At 48.3% G+C, this 26,291-nt stretch overlaps 1 protein-coding gene across 20 annotated transcripts in view; it reads right to left on the bottom strand.

Annotated features, from left to right (window-relative positions):
• kifc3 (kinesin family member C3) overlaps nucleotides 1-26,291 on the bottom strand; it is a 35,672-nt gene extending 9,381 nt beyond the window's left edge. For 3 of the 20 annotated variants that reach the window (XM_023953768.1, XM_078944734.1, XM_078944735.1), the window contains exons 1-10: nucleotides 7,751-7,981; nucleotides 6,670-6,790; nucleotides 5,382-5,518; nucleotides 2,540-2,575; nucleotides 2,237-2,393; nucleotides 2,064-2,149; nucleotides 1,313-1,378; nucleotides 923-1,063; nucleotides 594-839; nucleotides 174-335 (exon numbers count right to left, since the gene is read on the bottom strand). In XM_023953768.1, the coding sequence (XP_023809536.1) occupies nucleotides 174-335; nucleotides 594-839; nucleotides 923-1,063; nucleotides 1,313-1,378; nucleotides 2,064-2,149; nucleotides 2,237-2,393; nucleotides 2,540-2,575; nucleotides 5,382-5,518; nucleotides 6,670-6,790; nucleotides 7,751-7,966 (1,368 nt within the window). In that variant the 5' untranslated portion in view covers nucleotides 7,967-7,981. Of the gene's footprint in view, nucleotides 1-173; nucleotides 336-593; nucleotides 840-922; nucleotides 1,064-1,312; nucleotides 1,379-2,063; nucleotides 2,150-2,236; nucleotides 2,394-2,539; nucleotides 2,576-5,381; nucleotides 5,519-6,669; nucleotides 6,791-7,750; nucleotides 7,982-9,718; nucleotides 9,843-10,044; nucleotides 10,224-12,498; nucleotides 13,224-22,737; nucleotides 22,928-26,110 lie in introns of those variants that run through there. The other 17 variants (XM_078944744.1, XM_078944747.1, XM_078944748.1 and 14 more) reach the window with 11 other exon arrangements.

The following is a 26,291-nucleotide window of genomic DNA, read 5'->3' as shown; positions in this document are numbered from 1 at the left end:
GGGCCCCCTTGCCGTGACCCCTCCCATCCGCCTCGGCCTTTCTGTGATGGAGGAGCAGCTACACCCAGACAGATGAGAGCAGCACAGCGGCGTTCGTGACTCCACGTCTCGGTTTTACTCGGGATTCTGTGACAAAGGCGCTCTGCGGCGCCCTCCACTGCGCCTGGACGTACCTGAGTCCGGAGCTGCGTGGACGTCCTCTGCGACTCGTGCAGCTGCGTCTCCAGCTCCTGCAGCCGCAGCCGCTGGGCGCACAGCTGCTCCTGCAGGGCGCCGTTCTGCGTCTGCATGTCAGCCAGGTCTTTCTGTGAACCCGCCGAATCCACCTCCACCGTCTGAGGAAAGGAGATACGTTCTGGTTTCACGCGGGTCGGTTCATGTTTGCGTCCTACAGCTGGTCTGTGGAGCTCCTCAGGGCTACGTTGTTAGACCCTTTGTTTTTTCAGTGTACATGACTTTACTGTGTTCATTTCTACGCTGATGATTTCACACTATTCGTGAAAAACACCTGATACAGAACATATGTCCTGGTGTCCAGGGTTGATGGTTCAAAACCTTTCAAACCTGATTGAGGAGAACGTTGGTTGCCACACCTGTACTCTGGGGGGCGCCGTTTCTTGTCTGACGAGTCCCTCCTCCCGTTCCTGCAGACAGAGGCGGAGTTTCTGTTCCGCCTCCACCTGCCTGCTCCTCCACTCGTCCGCCTGCCTCCGGCTGTCCTCCAGCTGCCGCTGCAGGACCTCCACCCTGGAGCTTTTCTCCAGCAGCTCCTTCTCCAGCGCCACCAGCCGGGCCTGGCTCTCCCAGCGGGACACCTCCCGCCGCAGACCCTCTGCTTCCTGCGGGACGCATTCAGAGGCTCAGCGGGGCAGAGGGTGGAGGCATGAGGAGCGAAGGCTCATGGGGATTCGTGCAGCCTCACCTGGCTGTGGGGGCAGCGGCTGCAGGTTTCTGCCGCGTCCACCTTCTGAAGCTCTGAGCACCTGCATGATTTCAGCTCCTGCTTCAGCCGTCGGTTCTCCACCAGCAGCCGCTCCAGCTGCTTCTCCAGGTCCGTCGCCCCCTGGAGGACAGGAGGACGCAGCATCAGTAACCCTGAGCAGTCAGTCGCTGCAGCACAAAAAACCTCGTCCTTTCTGTGGGGCTTCTTCAGATCAGCCAGCAGAGGGCGTCGTGTCACTAACCACCAGTTACAGCTCAACCGGCTGACAATGTGACCTGCTCAGTTTACTGTGTTTAAGGATTTAAATGTAAATGAAAGAGCAGAGTTAAACCGGAGCAAACTCGTCTTTTTAGGGAGGAACCAGCTTACCAGCTCAGAGCGGAGTCTCTCCACCTCCTGAGTCTGATCCAGCAGCTTCTCCTCCAGCTCCTTCACCTGCACACAGAGCAACGCAGCTCCTCAGGAAACTGCTGAAAGAACCCTGCTGCATCATGGGAGATTCCGAGACAGAGACAGAGCTGCTCGCGCCTTTGACTGACTGACTTTTTATGATCGTCTCCATACAGAAAAGAAAAATATCAAAGTGTAGGTGGAGAAAGACTCCACCCACTGATTACATCATCAACACGTCACGGGCCAAAGCCGAGTCCCTGATTGGTTGACGGGATGCGAGTTCTTTCCCAAAGTTCCAATATTTCAACTCTGGAAACGTTGTTCGCCAAAACACATGAAGCTAGACCGCCACGCTGCAGCGGACGCTCCAAACCGGCCGCAGGATCTCTGATGGCGTCTGAGGCTCAGATTTAACATTAAAACGGGCGCCACGACGCAGGAATCTGAGATATCTAGGTGTGAGAAGTTTTCACTCACGTTCTTCTTTGTGGGAAGAAACACGACTTTAATACGACCCAGAAGCAGAAAATGAGCAGATTTCTAGAAAAAAGTGTGAAATGTTTGAACATTTCCAGGTCATGTGATTCAGGAAACTACTGTCAAATAATGACATCCAATGGAAACTTCTGGAGATAAGAGCTTTCTAACAGAAACTAAAGATCTCCTCAGTGTCTCACAACACTGCGCAGGTGCGTCACCTGCACAGGTGCGTCACCTGTCCACTCACCTGAGAGTGCAGCTGCTTAACAAGCTGCTTTTCTTCTGCACAGCTGAAAGTTCTCCAAGGTTCACTCGGCTGAAGCAGCTTCACACCTGGACACACACAGACACGCAGCAGTCAGCTGCCGCCGCCGCCGCCGCCACCGTACCTGGACGCTCACACAGCGCCGCCGCTCTCACCATTTGGCGCAGCTGACCGCGGCTCCTCCTGCTGCGCCTGAACGCCTCCACCCGCCTTCGGCTGGACGCTGTGCTGCAGCTGCTGCACCAGCAGGTGGCGGGCCACTTCCTCAGAGCGCAGACGGGCTTGAAAGTCGCACACTTTGTCCTGCAGAGTCTGAAGGCAAACATCTCAACGTTTGAGCCAGAAACACAAGTTTCCTCTGAAATGTCAGATCATCTCTACGAGCTCTGTGGATGGAAACCACGCCTACAAACGCCACAACCGAAAAGCATCTACAGAGAGGAAAAGAGGAGGTTTACGTTGGCAGGAGTCCACAGGCAGAACCAGGCCACCTTCTGCGGACGGAGACAGAATGGAAAGATGGGAAACATGAAGGAGGGAGACACGAACATCTGGATCTGACGAGAAAACGCTTTTATGTTTCTGTGCTCCGTTCTCTGAGGTGTGTTTGTAGTTGTGTTAAGTTACGACATTCTTCCCCTACAGGCCAAGACAGGAACTACAGGAGGAGTCGGTCGCTCGTCGCTCCCTGAGCCGTCCACGCATGACCACGTTTATGACACTTCCTCTAAAGCGTTTTACGGTCAGAGAATTCTTTGATGTTAACAATAATAAGCTCTGAAAATGTTAACAACAATCAAAAAGTGTAATGTTGACAAAAAAACATAGAAAATACATTTTTAAGGCACAATCCTGCTTAGGACTACAAATGTTTTCTTCTTCTGTTTTGTTTGATGGCAGTTTCCTCCCTCGGTTTATGAGGACGCAGCGCCGCCTACTGACTGTTTTTTTGATCTTTACCCGACAAAGATGTTTTTCCGCTGAAGGGACGGTCGGCGTTCTAAAGCGTTGAGATCAAAACGTCCTTCTGTTGCAGGACGAACATCCTAGATGTCCTTCATGTCCTTTCAGAGTAAAACGCGCTCGCTTCTCTTGAATGGCGACATATAAAAACTAAAATCGAGTAAATAGAGAGACTCCGAGCCGTGTGGCCGTCATTTTGTCACTTATCACCCAGATTTTCATTGTAACAACAATTTAGGATTACAGTGTCGTATTCAGGCCTCATTCTAACGGGAGAAAAACTGTTTTAGAGGAAAAACATGAATTCACAGAGTTTAAAGGCTCGGACTGTCGTGGAGGAGGCGGAGCTGTGGGGAAATGTTACTGGCAGCTGATCATTAAAAAAATATATATTTTTTTTAATTAATCACCAAAAAATTTTTTTTTTTTTGGTGATTAATTACAAGGTTTACAATCTTAAAAAAACAAACGTATTAAAAAATATACAAGTTACGTGAGCAAATATAAATCAAATTACATAACTGTCACAATGTTGGCCACGTAGAGGATGTGACGTAATATTTGTGCATGTCCAGACCGATCGGGGGGCCGTTCCTGATCGGGGGGCCGTTCCTGATCGGGGGGGCCGTTCCTGATCGGGGGGCCGTTCCTGATCGGGGGGGCCGTTCCTGATCGGGGGGGCCGTTCCTGATCGGGTCCGTTCCTGATCGGGGGGGCCGTTCCTGATCGGGGGCCGTTCCTGATCGGGGGGGCCGTTCCTGATCGGGGGGCCGTTCCTGATCGGGTCCGTTCCTGATCGGGGGCCGTTCCTGATCGGGGGGCCGTTCCTGATCGGGTCCGTTCCTGATCGGGGGGGCCGTTCCTGATCGGGGGGGCCGTTCCTGATCGGGGGGCCGTTCCTGATCGGGTCCGTTCCTGATCGGGTCCGTTCCTGATCGGGGGCCGTTCCTGATCGGGGGGGCCGTTCCTGATCGGGGGGCCGTTCCTGATCGGGTCCGTTCCTGATCGGGTCCGTTCCTGATCGGGGGGGCCGTTCCTGATCGGGGGTCCGTTCCTGATCGGGGGGGCCGTTCCTGATCGGGGGGCCGTTCCTGATCGGGGGGGCCGTTCCTGATCGGGGGGGCCGTTCCTGATCAGGGGCCGTTCCTGATCGGGGGGGCCGTTCCTGATCAGGGGCCGTTCCTGATCGGGGGGGCCGTTCCTGATCGGGGGGCCGTTCCTGATCGGGTCCGTTCCTGATCGGGGGGGCCGTTCCTGATCGGGGGCCGTTCCTGATCGGGGGGGCCGTTCCTGATCGGGGGGCCGTTCCTGATCGGGTCCGTTCCTGATCGGGGGCCGTTCCTGATCGGGGGGCCGTTCCTGATCGGGTCCGTTCCTGATCGGGGGGGCCGTTCCTGATCGGGGGCCGTTCCTGATCGGGGGGGCCGTTCCTGATCGGGGGGCCGTTCCTGATCGGGTCCGTTCCTGATCGGGTCCGTTCCTGATCGGGGGCCGTTCCTGATCGGGGGGGCCGTTCCTGATCGGGGGGCCGTTCCTGATCGGGTCCGTTCCTGATCGGGGGGCCGTTCCTGATCGGGGGGCCGTTCCTGATCGGGGGGGCCGTTCCTGATCGGGGGGGCCGTTCCTGATCGGGGGCCGTTCCTGATCGGGGGGGCCGTTCCTGATCGGGGGGCCGTTCCTGATCGGGGGCCGTTCCTGATCGGGGGCCGTTCCTGATCGGGGGCCGTTCCTGATCGGGGGCCGTTCCTGATCAACCCTGAGCTCTACAGGCAGAGACGTGTTCTTTAGCATATTTCTGTCAGATAACTCATGCAGTAGTAATGATATTTATTTTAAAATCTTTTAGTTTTGCATTTCACATTCCTCTAGTCGGCATTTCACATTCCTTTAGTTTGGCATAAGACTCCATGAGACATTAAGACTTTTGGGTAATAACGACCCTAACGGAGCTCCCAGGTGACAAAGGCAGCGCTTCGGTAAAGAAGGATGAACAGCTTACACACCTGGACTTAAATAGGACGCTGCACAGGTGAGTTGATCAACTGAACGGCCCTGGGGGAGCAACCGAAGTAAAGCCTGCCGAGTTGCCTGCCCCAAAATTCTCCCAAGGTCGCTTATTTCTGTCTTTCTGACATTTGTTTCGTGTTCTGAACATTCTTGACCTCAATCCATCATCCGCTTCAGGGACAGTCAGAGGAGCGACAGCCAATCAGGCACATCCAAGCCGAGCCGCCGTCCTCCTGAGGCGACAGCAGCTCCGTCAGCCGAATGCTGTCAGATCAGCCGCATCAGCGGCCGGCGAGCGCAGACGGTTCCCTCCGAGTCGGGTTTCTTTACCTGAATGAGCAGCTTCTGGCTGTTGGCGTCGCTGAGCTCGGCGGTCAGAGAGCGGCGCTGTGAGAAGGGGGCGGAGGGCAGAGACAGGAAGGAACTCTCATCTTCACCGTCACTCATCAAGAAGTCCACCGAGCCGGCTGCACACACAGAGGAGGGCATGAAGCTCGGGGCTGCAGAGACCCGTAAGCAGATTGGAAAGTGATCAGGGAATTAGAGGTAAACAAAGGAGCAGATTCCTTCTCCTGACTAAACCCACATTCCTGCTGAACGCCATGGAAACCAGTTCAGCCAGATAACAGCTGCTGACACATTAACCTGCTCGGCCCACATGGGTGTCGGTGCACCTCCTGCTCACTCAAACTTCACCCACAGAAACCCACAAACACACGTGCACGTGAAGACACGTGCACGTGTGTTTGTGGGGACCGAGTGTGTAAATCCCTTTGGGGTTCAGGTCCTGCCAGATCTCAAAGGTCTGACGGAATCCAGTTCAAGGGAAATCCTTCTGGGACTTGTTGATCCAGTTTGTTTCCCACATCAGTCTTTCCAGAATAAAAGTTTATTGACAAAATCAAATATTTTTCTTATTGTTAAACTTTTCTGATGTTTTTAAAAAATTATTTCCTCCACGAAACTCAAAAAGACTCAAATTATATTTGGAAAGTAACTGAAAAAGAATAAAAAAACATCAATTAGAATCTCAAACAATAAATAATAACGTTTAACAGTTCAGTCTATATTTTTCTAATTTTACTTTATTATAGTTACAAAAATTGTCATTGTGATAAATAAAAAAATGACTATTGGAAAAGCAAAACACTGAATAATGTTTTATCCAGAATTTATGAGTTCTATGGGCGTGAATCATCATGTTTCATTTCTGTGTCCTTCAAAATAAAATCCCCACTGCTTTTCTCGCTCTTCAACAGTTTTCAGAGGAAAAGACTTCAGAAATGTTCTCGACGTTCTCCTTCTCAGAGCAAACGGGCCTCGGGTTCTCCACAAAAGAACCGCAGAACCAAACAAAAGCTCCAGTGTTTGTTCACCTGATCCGTCTCTCCAGAATCCGCCGCTTGATCAGCTGACGGACACCCCGCCAGCTGGAAACTCCACACCAAACAAACGACGCCGAACACCTTCAGCTCACCTGTCGGACCCCCCCCCGCGCGCTCATGTTCAGCTTTCCCTGCCCTCATTCACACGCTCAGGTGTGACTCACCTGTCGCTCTGCCGACACCACCAGGAATGCAGCTCCGCTGAGCTTCTCCCTCCCCGCCCTCTCACTCACCGTCCAATGAAATGTCCGTCTTCCAGAGCTCCTGCAGGCAGGGGGCGTGGCCAATGTCCCAGGTCTTTCTTGAGCTGAACATGACCGCAGGGCTGAGCAGAGCGCTGGACCGCTGGACCGGCTGCAGACACAGAGGGACACGGGTCAAACTGGACCCTGACAGCATGTTTAGTACAGAACACCACCTTCAAGCTCCGCCCTCAATGCAAGACCCTTCAAAGCGGCCTTTTTCCTTACTTCTAAACGGTCCTGACTAACCCGGATCCAATCCTCGAGAGGAAATGAACCCGACACGTTATGATGAGAGTAAAACGTCCTGCTTCCGTCTGGTTCTGATGGTCGTCTGGCTGTTGTTGCCAAAATCAGAACCAGAACCACTGAAGAAAATGGACCTGAAGGCAGCAGAAAGCGGAGCCGCAAACACCAACCACGACCAGTTTCCGCATTTTTTCCCTCTGGATCATACAAATCGGACCAGAACCTTTTCCCGCCCTGCTCTCTTAGTTACTTCAGAACCAAAAAAGCAATTTAAAATAAAAAACGTTAAACTAAAGAAAAAAGAGGCGACCTGCCAAAGCCTCAAACAGACACTCAGCTGAACCCATCAACCAAAATCCACAGCAAACATGAAGCCTGAAGTGGGCGGGGCAAAGACAGGTCCACCCACCTGTCAATCAAAGAAACTTCTCCCTAGCAACGTTAGTTCTAATGAAACCCTCAAAACAAACATTTAACAGGAAGACAACTAAACCGCAGTTCAAACATGATATGCTTTTATTGTGAAAAGTCACTTTTTTAAGTGGATTTGAATCTGTGCCGATGCCATCTGTAAACACATGACATCAAGAGACGATCTGAGCATGTGCAGAGAGACATCCAGACGCTGCAAAATCTCTTCCAGGAGGTCAAGCCGTCCCGGTGATCCGGGCCACGCTGAAGACTGCGTTCTAAAAAAGTCCACTTAAAAGCTGCTGCTATAATTCAGAGTCTCACCAAACCCTTCAGACCAGGATGATCAGAAACCCCTCAGTGAAAGCCGACCGACCCGAGAACCTGGTTCTGGCCACGCCCACCGTCTTACCGCTCCACTGCGGCGACTCCTCTCTCCAGGATGGGCGCCATGCTGCCGGTCCAGCCAGCCCTTATTGATCAGCGTTCCCACCCAACCCAGCATGGCCGTCGACCCGGACCACTGACCCGCTGCCGAGCGTCCTGCTGGACCCACCTGGGCGGTCAGGTGACCCGTCTGCACATCACCTGATGCAGAGTAGCCGGTCAGGATGAAGCACCTGAACATAAGCCGCTAATCCGGAGAGCAGATGGACTCTTAACCCTTCAGTGACCCAACAGGCAGCCAGTCCGTAACGACTCTCACTGCAGAACCACAACCTCCACCATCAGAACCCCGGACCCCCTCTGTTACACTTTAGTGTTGGAGGAATCAAACCAACGTCTTTACGCTTCAGTTAAGCTCATTTAAAGTCCCACTCCGACCTTCTGATCCGCCGTCAAAGCGTTCCTGGTGGTCTGTGATGAGGATGATGAGGATGATGATGATGATGAGGATGATGAGGATGATGATAATGATGCCGTTTTTAGCCAAAATCCTATGTGTTTTCTGAGGACAGTTTCTGCAGAGCGGCAGGAAATTCCCCTCTGAGCTGTGGACGGGACCATTGGCATGGAGTAAGCCCCACCCCATTTCCCATCATCCCTCTGTTTACATTCACCTGCTAGCTTACAGCCCCAACCTGACATTACCTGTGGAACAAAAGTGGCAGCAAAACCTGGTCTATCCATCCGTTTAGATCCAGATTCCAGCTCACACCAGGAAAACAAAGAGGTTCATGGATCCGTTTGTCTGCATCAGAAAGGGGCGGAGCATGGAGACTGTGGCCCCGCCCAGTGGATTTGTTACATCACAAATACAATCGTTTTCCATTTTTCATCTGCTCCTGATTTTGAGTAAAGAAAAACTCAGAAATGCAGATTTAGGATTAATTTTCTTTATAAATTTCCTCCATCATCAAAACAAATGTTATAAAGACAATTTTCCTCGGTCGGGTTGTGAATAAATAACAATAAATCTAAAACTGCAAGAATGAGAATCTTCATCAACACAAGACCTCACTTTTCCTTTTTGGTAACATAGTTGGTCCTGACTGCAGTGGCATTTAGTAAAGACGATAAAGCAGACGGCGCTGAAACGCACAATGACGAAGACGGGACACATTTGTAAGATGAAGGTTGAATCAACCGTCACTCAACTTGATAAACTGTCCTTAATTTGACACAACGCTTTGCAGAACTGAGCAACATTCACATATTCATGTTAGTGTCATCATCAGATCCAGCAAACAAACATTCAAATATTTGTGAAAATGTTAAAGCCCCCCCCCAACTTTTGCTTCAATTTTGCACAGTCCCCACTTTTCCACATAAACAGGAACATTCACACACACGTGCAGAGGGGAGTTGTCACAAAGATGCTGACATGTAAACACATGTATGCACAAGAGTGATATTAATGTTGACACCGGCTGACACATTTCAGGGTTTGGACCCGCGTCTGCCTGTTGGTGACCAAACACACATTCTTACTCAGCTATTCTTGTCAGGACTTTATGCTGACATTCAGTCATTTTGTAGAGAAAACCTAAAAGTTGTTGATCTAGAACATTTCATAGGTGAGTGAAGGGCATAGGAGGAGACTATCTTGACATTCACCTGGTTCTGGAAAAAAGTGTGTGACCAGAAAAGGAACCGGTTCTGCAGAGTTCCTTCTGGTTTGCTCACATGAACACAGTTGTGACAGAAGGCCGTGACTCATTTCATGCGTTGGGGCTTGTCGCTGCTTCTTATTGATTTCCTCTGTGACCGTTGGCTGGATGTCCGGGATCGACCGGTCCCTGGTGGACCCATCCCGACCAGAACTACATCACCAGTGTCACCAGAACCACCTTCACGGGCTCACGTTTCTGCTCTCCACCAACCAACCGCTCATTAGCACACTGACCAACATGTAGCCGTCCCTGAAGGATAGAAATACCTGAGCGGCTCCGCAGACACCTGCTGCAGCTGCAGCAGACACTCAGAGACCTCACAGCGGCGAGCATTTACAACAGGAAGCTGCAACGACGCATCGCGAGGAAGCGCAGCAGAACGTCTGAGGGGAAAATGTTCAGGCCAAACCAGAGGATCATCAGAGGAGTCGCACAAAGACGAGGCTTCAGGCGGCGTCTGCTCGTTTCCAGGTCACCGCCGGAAACCGGAGCTGCTGCTCCGCATCAGGTTACAGCGGCCTGCAGCGCGTCTGCTCGCCTCCCCGCATCCCTGCCTCCATCCCGACCTCCACCCGTCCCCGCCAGCTCTCACCTCCCTCCCTGCGGCTCCGCATCATGCCTGCATCCTCCTCGCCGTCCCTCGCAGTGACTCGCAGCAGCAGGATCAGAGCCGACACCAACCCGCCGACCCCCTTTCCACGCACACACGGCTTTCAGGCTGTCTCCCTAGCAACAGCGCAGCAGCATCATCCCTCCTGTGGCCCCGCCCCCTCAGAAAGGAGATAAATATTTCAGCCTGAACTGGAGCGAGGGGAGCCGCCCCTCCCCCACACAGAGCGGTTCTGGTTTTCTTGGTGTTGTGGAGATGTGTGTGTGCATGTGTGTGTGCATTTGTGTGTGTGCGTGCATGTGTGTGCGTGCGCATGTGCGTGTGTGTGCGCATGTGCGTGTGTGTGCATGCTCATGTGCGGGTGTGTGTGTGCGCATGTGCGTGTGTGTGCATGTGTGTGTGTGCGCATGTGCGTGTGTGCATGTGTGTGTGTGCGCATGTGAGCTTGTTTGTGCGTGCATGTGTGTGTCTGTACATGTGTGTTTCTGTGCATGTGTGTGCGCATATGTGTGTGTGTGCGCATGTGTTTGTGTGCGCATGTGTGCAAGTGTGTGTGTATATGTGTGTGTGTATGCGCACATGTGTGTGCATGCATGTGTGTGCATGTGTGTGTGCGTGCATATGTGTGGATGCGCACGTGTGTGTGCATGTATTTGTGTGCTTGTGCGTGCATGTGCATGTGTGCATGTATGTGTGCGTGCATGTGTGTGTGTGCATGTGAGTGTGTGTGCATGTTTATGCACGTGTGTGCGTGCATGTGTGTGTATGCGCATGCGTGTGTGTGTGCATGTGAGTGTGTGTGCATGTTTATGCACGTGTGTGCGTGCATGTGTGTGTATGCGCATGCGTGTGTGTGTGCATGTGAGTGTGTGTGTGCATGTGTGTGTGCATGTGTGTGTGTGTGCGTGCATATGTGTGGATGCGCACGTGTGTGTGCGTGTATTTGTGTGCTTGTGCGTGCATGTGTGTGTGAGTGCATGTATGTGTGCGTGCATGTGTGTGTGTGCATGTATTTGTGTGCTTGTGCGTGCATGTGTGTGTGAGTGCATGTATGTGTGCGTGCATGTGTGTGTGTGCATGTATTTGTGTGCTTGTGCGTGCATGTGTGTGTGAGTGCATGTATGTGTGCGTGCATGTGTGTGTGTGCATGTGAGTGTGTGTGCATGTTTGTGCACGTGTGTGCGTGCATGTGTGTGTATGCGCATGCGTGTGTGTGTGCATGTGAGTGTGTGTGCGGGTGTGTGTTACGTCAACAACATCCTCACATAAACAGCTGTTCTTCCTGATGTTCTGCTCAAAGTCCGGTGAACATTTCAGACTAAAAAAAACTTTTCTGGTCTGAAATCCACATTTTTTAACTAGATCCAGGACTCGAACCATCGAGGTCGACCTCCACCTGCCTGTCTGAGAACTGCACGGTTCCTTTTTCCCATCAAAAGCCTAAAAACGTCCAGAACCGATCAGCCATGCGGTTCTAGAGCAGCCGGAACCGTCTGGAATCATCTGGAACCGTCTCCTTCAGGAGATTCCTGCTGGTTTTCCTCACTTTTTTAGATGAACTTTTTCTTTTTATTCTAAATGAAAACGGACTGAATACTTCAGAACTAAAGATCACTTCAACTTCAAACGTTTCAGCAAACGTCAGGCTCTTCTCCTGGACTTAAATATTTGGAACAAACCAAATCCATTTTCAATAAAAATTTTCATTAAGAGTCTGAAACGTTTGTAGTTTTTTTTATTCCAACATCTCATTTTTCCTCTAATTTACTGTAGCTTCTACTGATCTACTTTGCCATTTTCCAGGTAATATTGTCTTTATTGTTTCAATTTCACAAGTAGTTTAGTATTTATTGATTAATTTAAATAATAATAATAAACTTTATTAGTATAGAACCTTTCAAGATAAAATCACAAAGTGCTTCACGCCAAAACACTGAATAAGAAGTTTAAAAAGATAGTTTTGCCTCTCAGCAGCGTTCAGGACAACCTGGAGTCGTTCTAGAGATTTTAGCTCAAACATGAAGATGGAATTAAAATAATCAAGACGAGAAAAATAAAAGCCTGGATGAGCGTCTGCATCTCAGAACAGTTAGTTTGGTAATGTTTCACCAAAAACTTTACTGAAAGTGTGAAGAAAACAAAGCAAAAGCAGTAGAAGTTATAAATCAGAGCCATCTAACTAGAAATACACCAACAACAACCCCCCCTCTGGAAAATAAACAGCCTGCTGTGTTTGTGCTCAGCAGTGACCCCTGCTGGTGGCTTAAGGGACTACTGTGGTTTCCAAACCCCAGAACCGGACCGAGGTTCTCCACCGGCTGAGATCAAAGACTTTCTACAGCAGACGAGGTTCTCCATCAGTTGGGGGGGGGGGGGGGGGGGGGGTCTTCAAGCCGTCACAGAAAAAACTTTCACATTCTTCCTCCTCTTCCTCACCTGGACTCTCAGCCTGCAGGTGGGGTCGCTCCACGCACCACCTCGCCCCCGCCTCTCTTCCCCTCTGCGCTCTTCATCCTCCAGGCGGCCGTCCCGGCCCCCGCCGCCCTCCTCGTCGCTCAGCCTCCTCAGGAGGCCGTGGAGCGTCAGCACGGCGAGGGTGCAGAGCACGTACATGACCCGACCCGCCGGCCCGGCCCGGCTCACGCTCGGGGCTGCTGCAGGTGTGGGCGCGGCTCCATCTGGGGAGGGGGGGGTCCGGTTTGTGCTGCAGCCGAACGCTGCTGGCGTACTGAGCTTAATCCTCCCCCCTGCCTCGGCTTTTCCGCCTCACCTGTGTCACCTTTGTCCCGGTCCGGCCCGCTGCCAGACGCCTCCTTCCACAGGACTGATAAAGCTTCTGAACCTTGTCCCGTCCCGGTCGTCACGTCAACAGGAATCCCTCCGTTACTCAACAGGTAATTAGATCCTGCAACTCTAGCTCGGAACCCTGGAGACGGCCTTCAACGCCGACGTGACCAAACCGGTCCAGACCGAGGAGCGTCATCCCTGATGGTTTCACCGATGAACTCAGAGCATCAGAAGGTCAAAAGTTTGAATAAAAAAGTCCCCAAAGTTCTGCGGTTCTGCAGGAAGAACTTCGGTTCTGCAGAAGCTGCCGAGGTCGACCACCGACCACCAACCAGATTATTTGCAGCCGTCGCCTCGCCGATGAGCGTGAGAACAGATTACAGCGTGCACCTCCGACAGAGCGGGAGGAGGGAGAGAGAGAGAGTGCTCCCCTCTCTGCGTGAGCCTCTCTCGCCCCCCCCCAGGACCATCTGCTGCGGGATAAACCGGCAGAGGACCTGGTGATGGTGATGATGATGATGATGATGTAACCAGATTCTGGGAATTTGGACTCTACCTTTCTCTGTTGGATCAACAAAGCATCTGACACTTAAACCATCCTGTGCACAGGACCCCCCCCCCCCTCCAGTGAGCGTTTGGACTCCTTCCTGTTTGGACCCCAAAGAGGAATGTTTCTGGTCCAGCGACTCCTTTCAGGGTCCTAATTGGGGGGTGGGGGGTCCCTGCAAACCATTTGGCTCAAAATTCATTTGCTAATGTTGTTGACAGAAACATGGAACGGCCAGCAGAAGGACAGACGGCCAAACCTTTATCCCCAAAAGACTCAACAGCTTCGTCCTTTTCTGCTCATCTGAGGTTTGTGGATCCGTCTAAAGTGGTTCCGCTCAATCTGGACGCACAAAAGTTCTGGAAAACCTTTGGAACGAGTATCCGGATACTTGGATATCCGTGATTTGCTACAGAAAAAACTATTTGTGACGTTTGAGATCGCTGATTCTACCGTGAGTCTAAACTTCAAAGTGATGACGGCTAAAACTTAATAAACCAAAGCCGATGTTCTGCTGTCACCGGAAATTAATAAATCTTCAAAATAAAGCGTCAGTGAAGGTTCTCATTTTCAGAGTAAAAGTATCAGCATTTTTCATAAATGGAGAAATATTAATGGTGTTTTCTAGTTCTTCCATTTCTATGTAGGCGTCTCTCTCTTCTTGTCGTCGATCGACTGGAAAAAAAAATCTTTCAGGATTTGTTGTTCAATGATTCCATGTTTGTTTTGTTTCCTGCTTGGGTTAACCAGGAAGTTGACAGAAAAACTTTAGTGTGGCATCGTTTGAATCTTTGTGTTTTTATCCGTTATGTCTCGTTGTTTTCTGATCTGCTGTTCTAAATAGATTGATGCAGATTAAACAGATTTTGATTTTCATTCATCCAGTAAAAAGACAAACGTACAGAAACCGGACGTGGCGGTAAGAATCCTGGTTTGATCTGTGAAGAAACGATCCTAAATGAGATGCAAACCCTCAACACGTTCCCTGTGGGGTTCCTCTGGGGTCTGTCCTTGGACACGCCCCCTTTCCCATCTACAGGCCTCCTTTAGAACCAGAAGAAACAATCAGAGCAGAAGTTCCAGATCCTTCTGCGTGACAGTAAAGACGGGTCAGCCCGGATCCGTGCTAACCTCAGGTCGACCCGGGCGTGGTTCCCTTCAGAGAAACGTCATCAGATGTTTGTTTGCAGCCGTTGATCAGTAACAAACCTTTACTCCGTTTACACATTAACCTCCTCAGACTGAGGAAGACTATTAACCTTCAGAAAATCCCTCTCATCTGTTTCATAACGTCTTAAATCCATTTAACGTTTAACCTCAGAATGTGACATAAAATGGGTTTTCGTGCCGTTTGGTCTTGGAATTCCAGAAAAGTAAAAGTCTGCATGTTTCCTTCCTTTATTTCCCAAAACAACAAAATCTACTGGAATAAATATTCATTAGAAAGATTAAAACGGAGATCTTTACTCAGACCGAGCATGACGATGCTTTAACCAACTGAAACATGAATTTAAAAATGTTTGTTTTATTTTCGGTCATTGAATTCTGAGGAGAAGCTTTGTTTTATACTTTAATGCTTGGCTACGATGTATTAGCATAACCTACAGGATAACATACAGAAAACATACATACAGGTCACAGCTCTGCAGTAACTAAGGATTTCGTCATTACAGAGGCCAGTAGAAACAGTTGAACTGCAACTTCAGAAACGACCGGATAAATAAAAAAATAGACCCAGTCGTCCCGTCAGGTGATTGACAGATCAAAGGACCCTCGCCCCAGCCAATCAGCTTTTTAGATTCTGATCGGCATGTTTGGTTTGCCAAAGACTTCCTGACACATCTCTGACCCCCCCCCCCCCCCCCCCCCCCCACACACACACACACATCGAAAGGATCCACAGCCTTCATACATAAACAACCATCATTTATTTTCTGAGCAATAAAGACGCAGATTAAATCTACCAACACATTAAACTAAACGGTCTTCAGAAAAGCAGAACTACTGTATGACCCGTCTCCATGGCAACGGCAGACCCGTTAAGAGGATGAAGGCTTCGTCCAGGTTCCCTCCCAAACCAACTACTGAAAAACTGGTGCTGGACTGGATTTTAAAGCCAATTCAGACATCATGCTCACTACTTTTATTTTAAACAAATATGACATCACCGATTTAACTAAGTTAAACGAACAAAACTGAATATTTTACGACAACGGCGTCTGAATCCACGGGGTTCTGATTAGGGGTTTCTGTGATAAATCTGCTCTACCGCCTTTGAATGTATTCCACATCATTTCTGTATGATTCCGTCTCAAGGCTTTGGCTGCGATGCGTTTATGGGCAGATGTTCATTAACGGAACGTGAGGCCCTACAGCAAAGACGGGGAGCGGAGCCCTCAGAACCAGCTGGACTCTGGAACTAAAATGCTGTTTTCTTTCTGGTCACTGAGGTTTAGCTGCATCATCCAGGGTCAGAAACGGCGACTCCACCCATTTACTGCCTACAGGGAAAGTGCTGATAGCGTCTTATCGCTCAGGATCCTTTCAGTTCTGCAGAAAACAGACCAACAAGGAAAATATGCAGCAGGCGACACAGAAAACCTGGGAGGGGCCTCTGCAACCAGATGGGCGGAGCTTCAAACAAACATGAACTTCTAAGCTTTTCGTTGATTTACTGAGAAAAGAAAATGTGGAGAACCGATCCTCTACAGGTTCCATCCACTTTCCCACCTTAAAGCTCAGGGTCTTTGTGCTTCTCCTGGGGGTCATGAGTGCCCCCCCCCCCACCTCAGTTCATACATTCAATCCCCATTAGAGTCCAGACCATCATCCGTATCAGAGAACTGGACTGAGCGCGACCTCATCCATCAAAAAATGGTTAATTCCAGCTTCAACCAATGAAGTCAATTTAGTGGCTGTTTTTTCGCAGTACGGATGCCGCCGTGTGGTGCGTTCATGAACGCACATCCAGCCGGTGGTGAACACACCGGACCAGCACCAGACCCGCAGGTAGCAGAAAGAAAAAAGATTGTCCTTCTTTTGTGAATTTACCGTTTTCTACTCGTCGCCACCTGTGGCAGGTAGAGGCTCAGGGTGAAATGTCAAAGCGCTGCAAATCCTGAAAATCTTTCTCCAGGCTGTTTGTTTGTTTTGGTGTCACATGAATCCAGATGTTGATGTCTCCTTTGTGATCATGTTTGCAACAGTTGGCACTTCTGTGTTTTGAGGCGGCCGCCACCCACATGCCACTACCAAGTCTGAGTCCCTGATTGGTCACATAGCTGCGTTGCTGCGATTCAGCGTGAAAATGTTCAACCGGTTGAACTTTCAGCATGCGACCAATGAAGGTCATTCCCGACGCGGAAGCCAGGCATTCTGGTCTACGCGTTTGCGTTACCGACTCAACGCAAGTGGCCACTAGCGTTAGCGTTTCTATGGCAACCACTTTCACCAATCAGGAGTGAGCTTGCTGGAAGGCCACACCCCTTCCACTTGAAAGCGGGCTACATGAAATCTGTCAAATGTTTTGAAAGTTGGATGTGGGGGGGGCACAGGCTCCGCCTACTTTTGAGGCATTCAATTCTATCTGATTTATACGGCCCGATATCACTACACAGTTGTCTCACCGGGGTTCACACCAATCAATACCGTACGAAAACATAGGAACAGTCACAAAATATTGAGCTACTTGCTAAACGATCCCGGGTTCAGACCCTCCTGTGATGAAAAACTAAAATAAAATAAGAACCTGATTACAGGAAAAAAGAAGATACTTCAGGGAGGCCAAATGTACCAGATGTCCCTGAACTCAGAAGAATTAGCTTATCCAACCCTACTGCATGTATCTGATTGGCAACTTTATGCCTTGAACAACAGAAATAATATTATTAAGATGTAAAAAAAACAAAACATATTTTCAAGAATGTTTCTGAACAATAGAATGACTGAGTAACAGCTGTTTGTTTCTCCATAGAAGTCTATGGGATTTTGCAGGTACTTCCTGTTTGGAACAGCAGGGGGGCGGGGCCACTCAGTCCAGTTCTTTATACGGTCCATGGACTCAGTCCATCATTTGTTCAAACATGTGATCTCCATCTGAGGGAAACTTTCAGGACCACAGAGGGATGGAGAAGAGGAAGATGTTTAGGGGGAGAGGCTTCAGATTTCCAACAGACCATGAACACACCGTCTGTAAGCTACTTTGGGAGGTAATTACAGAGTTAGCAGGAGGGTGGAGCGCATGCGCACACACACACACACACACACACACACACACACACACACACACACACACACACACACACACACACACACACACACACACACACACACACACACACACACACACACACACACACACACACACACACACACACACACACACACACACCCACACACACACACACACACACACACACACACACACACACACACACACACACACACACACACACAGAGTCTGGAAAAGCCAAACAGGAAGGAGGCCCAGGAGGGAACCGCTCGGCGTGGAGGAGGCGTTTGGGTCTGAACTCCTCAAACTTTGCTTGTTGGATTTCAGCGGCTGGAACCAGAACAAGCTCTAGATCAGCTGAGACGACCTGCCAGCATGATGTGGCGCCCTCTGCTGGGCGGGTCCGCCACCGTCTGGTTTTAATCCCACTTTACGTAACCCCACCCCGAAGACAACAGACACTGAAAAATCCTTTTCCAGTCTGTGGTTCTGAACGTGACGCCTGTCCTGGTCATCCGTGTTCCACCAGGAAATGAGCTTTGCAGGTTTTTATCTGTGATTTCTTTTCTAATTAATCAGGAATGGTTTACAGAAAAACTACAACTAACTTGACTACAAAACATGAAATCTGTGGAAGTTCCTGCAAAAAGACGGAATTCTGAAAATAAATAAAATAACTTGACTTGAGTGTTACATTTGCTGAGTCACTAAAGTCACTAAAAGACAATTCTGATGAGGACAGTCGAGGAAATATTGAAGAATTTAAGAGTGTTGACTAAATGTTCATTTACTCTGAAAAATTGATTTGAATAAAGTTGAATAATAAAATAAGATGATCCAAGCACTGATGTGTTTTCATATATATATGAATGAATGAACATTTTCCAGAATAGAGACCTGAAAGATAACTGTATTTTCATAAAGTTCAACAAAGTAACGTTTAGAGGAAAAACCGTTGTCGTTTTTAAAGCTAACTTCATTGTCCAATCAGCTGCAGCCACGGCTCCTCAGAGGAAGTGACTCTGATTAGGAAGCTCCAAATCTCATTTCCTGAGATAATTGAGACGTTTGCTTCCCTCCATGTGGAGCGCTGAGGTCACATGACCGGCCTTCCACCTCCTGACGTCTCCGGAGAACTTCACAGCTCCGACATTCAAAAACATGCAGACTTTTTCTGGGTTCACTTTTAAATGTTGTATTTTAAACATATAATCAAAGCTTTATGAAAATGTAAAATAATGCTCCTGCTTTATTGCACTGCATTCACTGTTTTATATATTTATCTGACATATTTATGTGAAGATTTTGTGATTATAGAATCTGAATTGGCCTATCAATGAGCTTTGGCCCGATAAAGTAAAATGAATAAACAAATAAACCTCTCGGATGTGATTTTCCTCTGCCAAATGTAAAAATGTATACATAACCAAATTTATTTTAATAAAGTGGCAAAAAAATAATGCTACAACTGTTAAATCCAGTTTAATTAGATAAGAGTGAAAAAGAAATATAATATTAAATTGAGGGAAAAAACAAAACAAAAGTTGAATTGAAAGTCAAACTACAGTAACTAAAAACAATAAAGACACTAGAACTTAAATAAAACCATCACCTTTTCTAGCGAGCAGAAAAACGTCTATTTTTTCCTGATAATGACCTCCATCATGTCGTTATCACGAGAAAGGCAAACGTCACGTTAACAAGATGAGGAAGAACAAACTGCAGCGTTTTCTCCTGATAACCAGATGCATGTAGAGTTTATCATGAAAAAAAAGTAGGGGAGGTTCCGTTTTAAACAATATGGACATTTTATCTTCCTTTAATTTTATTTAAAATATGTCAAAAAAAGATTCTAAAAAGTTTCATGTTTTTAGGGATCAAATCTATTTTTTCATGAAAGTCTGTAAAAGATTTTTAACGAATTAAATGATCTAAAAACCTCAACAGGTTTTATTGAAATCATCTTTAATGTTCTGTGGGAGCTGAACGTTACATTTATACACAAACCTTCATGTTAGGAAGAGGAACATGTCAACAGCTTCATGGCTTTGCTAAAATCTCCCCTTTTTTTCATTTTTCAGTAGATTTAATGAAATAAACTTCATAGCTTCTGAACTGAAATGTGGTTGAAAAAGAAAATAAATGTCCAGATGGGAAAGGGTTAAAGAGCAGACGTCCTAAAAAATTAAAAACATTTTTCAAAAACCGGTCCTAAAATCAAAACTTCTTAAAAAAATGGAAATGATCTTTTTCAGAAAACAGCTGCAAACAGGCGGAACTTTTCCCTCCAGACTAAAGACGCAGCAGCAGCACGAAGGTCAGCGAAAGGCGGGAATTAACCAGCCGGACACGTGGCGGCCTCTCTGTGACGTGGCTAAGGGGTATTTTTAGACTGCACCGAGCTGCAGCGCCCCGTCTGCAGACACGCCGCGCAGCGTGCAGCCAACACCACACAATTACCTTCCTCATCCTCATCCTCGCTGCAGAGCCAAGTCTGCATATGTTGACCATGTGCAGCAGCTGCAGGCCCGTTTACCGCGGCACCAGAAAGTTCACCTCCACCCACAGAACTTTCCTGGTTCTGCACAAACACCTGCCTCCTCAGCCGGTTCTGCTGAGAGACCTTAAATAACAAACACGCATCCTATGTGTTGACAGAAAACAGGAGGATCCACCCACGTGCACTAGACCCCCCCCCCCCCCCCCCCCCACACACACACACGGCTAAACAACAATTAAAGACCATTTAATGTGATGGGGGCTGTGCGGGGGGGGCTACAACACTGCTTTAAATGCCTTGTACTCCTCTCTGAAGGGGAACCGTCTCCATGACTGCAGTCCTCACAATAAGTCAAAACAAGAATAAAAGCGCGAGCGGCGGCGTATGCGCCTTCTCTTTCTGTAAGGCTAACGGAACTGCATGCGGCTAAAGGTGCTAGCATTTCTATCAGCATCAACCGACTCAGAAAAACATATTGTTTAAGATGCTAATAATGCTAACTATGCTAGTAATGCTAATGTGGCTAAAAATGCTAGCATCAACCGTCTCAGAAAAACACATCATTTAAAATGCTAATACTGGTAAGAGCTACATGTGATATGTTGATGGAAAATATAGTAGTTTCAAAATGGCAGCTTTTCTGTTGGTTTTATCTCCATAGAAACCATTTTATGTTTGGGTCCCCTGGGGATAATGAACAGATCAACGTCAGATACAGACAAATGGGAAAAAGTTGCTAAGGATTTCATTAGACTTAAGCTAGCGGTGTGCGTGTGAAAAACGTGAAAATGGCTAATGCTCAGATTTAAGGACAAAATGTCCGCCAAGCGTAGGTCATAAAGCCATCCCATTATGATTTCAAAACTTCCTGTGGCTATCCTCGACATGGATATATTTGTTTTGTTAGTGTATTCCAACATTTTTCCGTCCAAAGTTTTTCATTATAGCCGACCGACTCAGCTTAATAAAAATCCCAAGGAGGAGTTTCCGTTTGTACCTGAAGGTGATTTTTTTTGGAAAATTATGGCAGCCTTAACCCAAGGTCAAAGGTGAAGGAAACTTCTGTGCTCGTTGTAGACTTAAGCTGGCAGAACGTGGGTGAAATTTTGTGAAGATCGCCTGAACAAAAACGCAGTTTTCCCATATTGTCTAAAAACAGGGAAAACGCCAAATCTCAAACTTTGCCACAAAATGGCCGCCGTAATGGCAGCGTAGGTCGTTAAGCCATCCCCTAATGATTTCAAAACTTCCTTTGAAAATCCCCGTCATGTGTGTTTTGGTTTGGTTACTGTATTTTGAAATGATCCAAAGTCTGTCTAATTATCCTAAGTTTGATTCGTCTTTGTTTGAATGTATAGCTGCTGGTTGTCTTGTTTTGTGCATCATTCTTATTTGATTGCTTAGCATTAACCATTTTAAATCAAATCAAAACTCAAATTATTATTTTTTGGCTCCATGAGCAATTTTCAGCCCATTCATTTTTTATGGTCTTGCTGCTGTGATGTCATCGCGCTGGGGGGGGGGTGTCACTATGCCCAATATTCATTTTCACCGAGTATTAGGTTTGTGCAAATTTAGGTGACTTTTCATGTGTAGGGCGGGGGTCAAATTTTAGCTTAAAGGCGCAGAAATCCTGCAGTCGGTGCTGCAGCAGGTCGTAATTATTGAACGCTAAAACTAAAATAAGAAATGCAGAAATCCCATTTGAACAACCACTGATGCATAAATGACAAACTAAATGTTTGATGAAATAGTTAATCGATTTAATGCTAAAATACCACAAGAAAAGCAAAAGCGATTCACTAAAATCTGCTAAAAATAAATCCTATCCGTCCGGTTATGTCAAACTTCAGCACCTGAACACCAAACAGACATCATCACGGCGGCGTTTGCTGTCAGGTTCATTTATCAGGTGATGGAGTTTCTGAAGGAAACGGATTTTCTGTTTTGTATTCTGAAGGCAACAACGTTCAGATGAAAAGTTTATTTATGGACCAACGACAGACTTTGAAGATTTTTCATTTGAAATTTTTAAAATGAGTATTAAAACCTAAAGAGGGTTGGTGTGATGCAGCTGGTTTACATGGAGTTTAGCATTTTCTGGTTACAGAAGGTTCAAAATCTCATCAGCTGGTTGGTCACGTGATTATAGAAATATTAGATATTAACTATTTTTCCATTAATTTTCCTGAAGAGTATTTTATGAGCTGAAGCTGTCGAGTCTCACAAACACGAATATAAATAAACTTTCTGGTTTGAAAATAAGGAATATTTGCTCATAACTTGTTTACGAAGATGAAAGAAGTTTTAACTTCACAGGAGATGAAAGGATCAGTCCAGTTTGACGTCATTTCCTTTCAGAGAAACTAAAGTTTCCCAAACAGGCCGCCGTCATGTAACCATAGCAACGAGCGCGTGGAGGGTGACCAGGTGAGGCTCTTTTGTCCCGCGTGAAAAGAGCTTTGAAGCGGTGGAAGCTGCTGGAGCCGCGTGAAAAGAGGCGCGAGCCCGGGACGAGCCGGTTCATCCGCCGGCCAGAGCCGAACAGGCACGAAATGAGCCGAGCGTCTCCGGAGGAAGGAGCAACTTTGAAGAGGACTGACTTCTTACCGGCGGGTCCCCGCTGCGACTCCCCTTCGCCGCTCCGCCTTCCCGCTCCCGCGGCCGTCCGCGCGCGGGCTCCAGGTCGGACTGAGCGCCGCACAGTTTGCGGGTTAAGCGCAGCTCTGCGCCGCACCGAGTCAAGACTAACGGTGCTGCCTTCACGGACGGTCAGATGGGCGGAATCTGTGAGAGCCGAGCGCGCATGAGCAGAAAAACTGACTTTTATAGATGGGTGGGGGTGGGGGGTCGCTCGCAGCTGGATGTCACGTGACAGATCCACGTTCCAAAACAATCCCGTGAATGCAGGGAGCGTGACTCCCATCAGCGACAGGAGAATCCGGTCCTGCCGAAGTTCGGACAAACCGATCGGACGGAGGTCGATCAGCTGTTTCCGGTCATCAGGCTTCGCGTAATCGGATCCTGTCGCAGATCGGGTTAAGCAAGGTTTTCAGGCGTGATCAGCCGTTCTGATGGTCTTTGGACGCCGTCCGTTCCAGAACAAACAGGTCCAAACGGTTGACTTACATCTACAGCAGGACTGTCCAATCCTGGTCCTGCAGATCCACCACTCAACCCGTTTTACGGCCCCCTCTGTGAAACCAGAAAGGGGGGGGGGGTCTCAGGGACCAGAATTGGCTCATCTTTTACCTTTTAATCATTAAACATTGAATCATTCATGATCTGTTTATGAATGATCTGTTTATGAATCGACTTTAGATTTTAGTTCAGGAGTAAAAAGTTGAAGGACGTTTTTCCCGTTTTTCTTCTTGATGGATGGATGGATGGGTGGGTGGGTGGATGGATGGATGGGTGGATGGATGGATGCATGGATGGGTGGATGGATGGATGGATAGAGGGATGGATGCATGGGTGGGTGGATGGATGGATGGGTGGATGGACGGTTGCATGGATGGATGGATGGATGGATGGATGGATGGGTGGGTGGATGGATGGATGGGTGGATGGATGGGTTGATGATGGATGCATGGATGGATGGATGGGTGGATGCATGGATGGATGGATGATGGATGGATGATAGATGGATGGATGGATGGATGGATGATAGAGGGATGGGTGGATGGATGGATAACTGGATGGGTGGATGGATGGGTGGATGGATGGATGGATAGAGGGATGGATGGGTGGATGATGGATGGGTGGATAGAGGGATGGATGGGTGGATGGATGGGTGGATGGATGGATGGATGGGTGGATGGATGGATGGATGCATGGATGGGTGGATGGATGGATGGATAGAGGGATGGATGCATGGGTGGGTGGATGGATGGATGGGTGGATGGACGGTTGCATGGATGGATGGATGGGTTGATGGATGGATGGATGGGTGGATGGATGGATGAATGGATGGATGGGTGGATGGATGCATGGATGGATGGATGCATGGATGGGTGGATGGATGGATGCATGGATGGGTGGATGGATGGATGGATGGGTGGATGGACGGTTGCATGGATGGATGGATAGAGGGATGGATGCATGGATGGGTGGATGGATGGATGGATGGACGGTTGCATGGATGGATGGGTTGATGGATGGATGGATGGGTGGATGGATGGATGGATGGATGGATGAGAGAGTGGATGGATGAACGGATGAATGGGTGGATGGATGGATGGAAGAGTGGATGGATGGATGGATGGATGGAAGAGTGGATGGATGGATGGATGGATGGAAGAGTGGATGGATGGAAGGATGGGTGGATGGGTGGATGGATGGATGGATGATGGATGGATGAATGGATGGATGGATGGGTGGATGGATGGGTGGATGGATGATGGGTGGATGGATGGATGGATGGATGGGTGGATGGATGGATGATGGATGGATGAATGGATGGATGGATGGGTGGATGGATGGATGATGGATGGATGAATGGATGGATGGATGGATGATGGATGGATGGATGGGTGGATGGATGGATGGATGATGGATGAATGGATGGATGGATGATGGATGGATGAATGGATGGATGGATGGGTGGATGGGTGGATGGATGGATGATGGATGGATGGATGGATGGATAGAGGGTTGGATGGATGGATGGATGGATGGATGGTTGGGTGGATGGATGGATGGATGGGTGGATGGATGGGTGGATGGATGGATAGAGGGTTGGATGGGTGGATGGATGGATGGATAGAGGGTTGGATGGGTGGATGGATGGATGGATGGATGGGTGGATGGATGGGTGGATGGATGGATGATGGATCACCATAATGGAAATGTTTTTTCCCAGCTGTGAACAGCTGGAAGGACAGACGTCCGTCAGTTTTCCTTTCATCAAACTCTCACTAGGATCCACTTCAACGGTGAATTCTGAATATTTCCACACAAATATTTTCAGGGACCTCTGGACCCCGCCCGCACCACTATCCATCCATGACCGTACCCACAGACCACTGACAACACTCGCCTCTACCCCCCCGTTTTCAGCCCAGCCCTGAACCCTCATCTTAACCAGAAGCTGAGGAACGTATGGGGAACCCCACTGGGGTTCTGTCCTCTCCTCTATTCTTGATCATTTATCTTTCATCCAGTCCTCCATGCGTCTGTTGGGTCCAGTGCCATTCATGTATTGTCCCCCTTTCCCACCCCCCTCTGGGGGAGTGGTTCCAGATGTCAGTCGTCTCTCCTCCTGCTCCTATTGGTTGTGGACCCTAAAAAGCTCATGAAGCCCATCTGCCAATCAACCATGTAGTTGTAGAGTTCGATGAGTGTTCTGCTGTCAGGCGTTTGTTCTCACGTTCTCGTGGAACCTCTTTTCCTCACTCCAGCCCTCTCAGCCGACCACGAGAACACGCAGAACCAAACAGAACATTTCCTCAGCAGCTCAGAGAACCAAAGGCAAATCGTAAACTCTTCATGTCAACTTTGTGGGACATTTTTCTTGAAGTTCTGCTCACATGGTTCCCCTGAAACACAGGAAGTGGCGTTTGCAGCTGCAGAGCGTAGCAGGACATGTTTGGGTTTTCAGATGGGAGGAGCTTCTCTGCTGTGACCTTGACGGGTTTGAGTCTGAATTTCTTTGGTTTTATTTTTACCAACAATTGTCAAAGTTCCAGTTTTTATCCCCCATCAGGAACAATCTGTGACAGAAACTCAGATCCAGACAGAAAAACTCGGTTGTTGTTCTGTAGTTTTTTTTTTAAAACATTAAAGTTGGGAAACATGAATCCTGGATTCGTACGTTTTATTAGCTTTTACCAGACCCTCCGCCTTTTCCAAAGCTCCTTTCCTGCTGTGGTTGCATTCAACCACAGCAGGAAACATTTTTCCATGTTGCATTCTCACTGGTTTGATTGACATCTGGTTCCTTTGCTCAGGTAGTCTGGTTCGTTTGTTTGGTGTGAAAGCTCACCTGGACTGTGGGGCAGACCAGAGGAGCTGGTCTGTGGTTGTCTTCGGTTCTCCTCAGGATGATCTAAAATGCAAAAGCGAGCTAAAGGGAGTAAACAGCTTAAGCCCCGCCCTCTCTATGTAGCAAATAAAGAAGCAACAGCAGAAAGCTGAAGAACAGTTTTGAAAATTTTTACCAGGAT

Source organism: Oryzias latipes, chromosome 3, assembly GCF_053564925.1.
Source record: "Oryzias latipes strain Hd-rR chromosome 3, Olatipes_Hd-rR_3.1".
In the NCBI taxonomy this organism is placed as follows: Eukaryota; Metazoa; Chordata; class Actinopteri; order Beloniformes; family Adrianichthyidae; genus Oryzias; species Oryzias latipes.
This window is presented reverse-complemented; position numbering and strand designations above follow the sequence as displayed.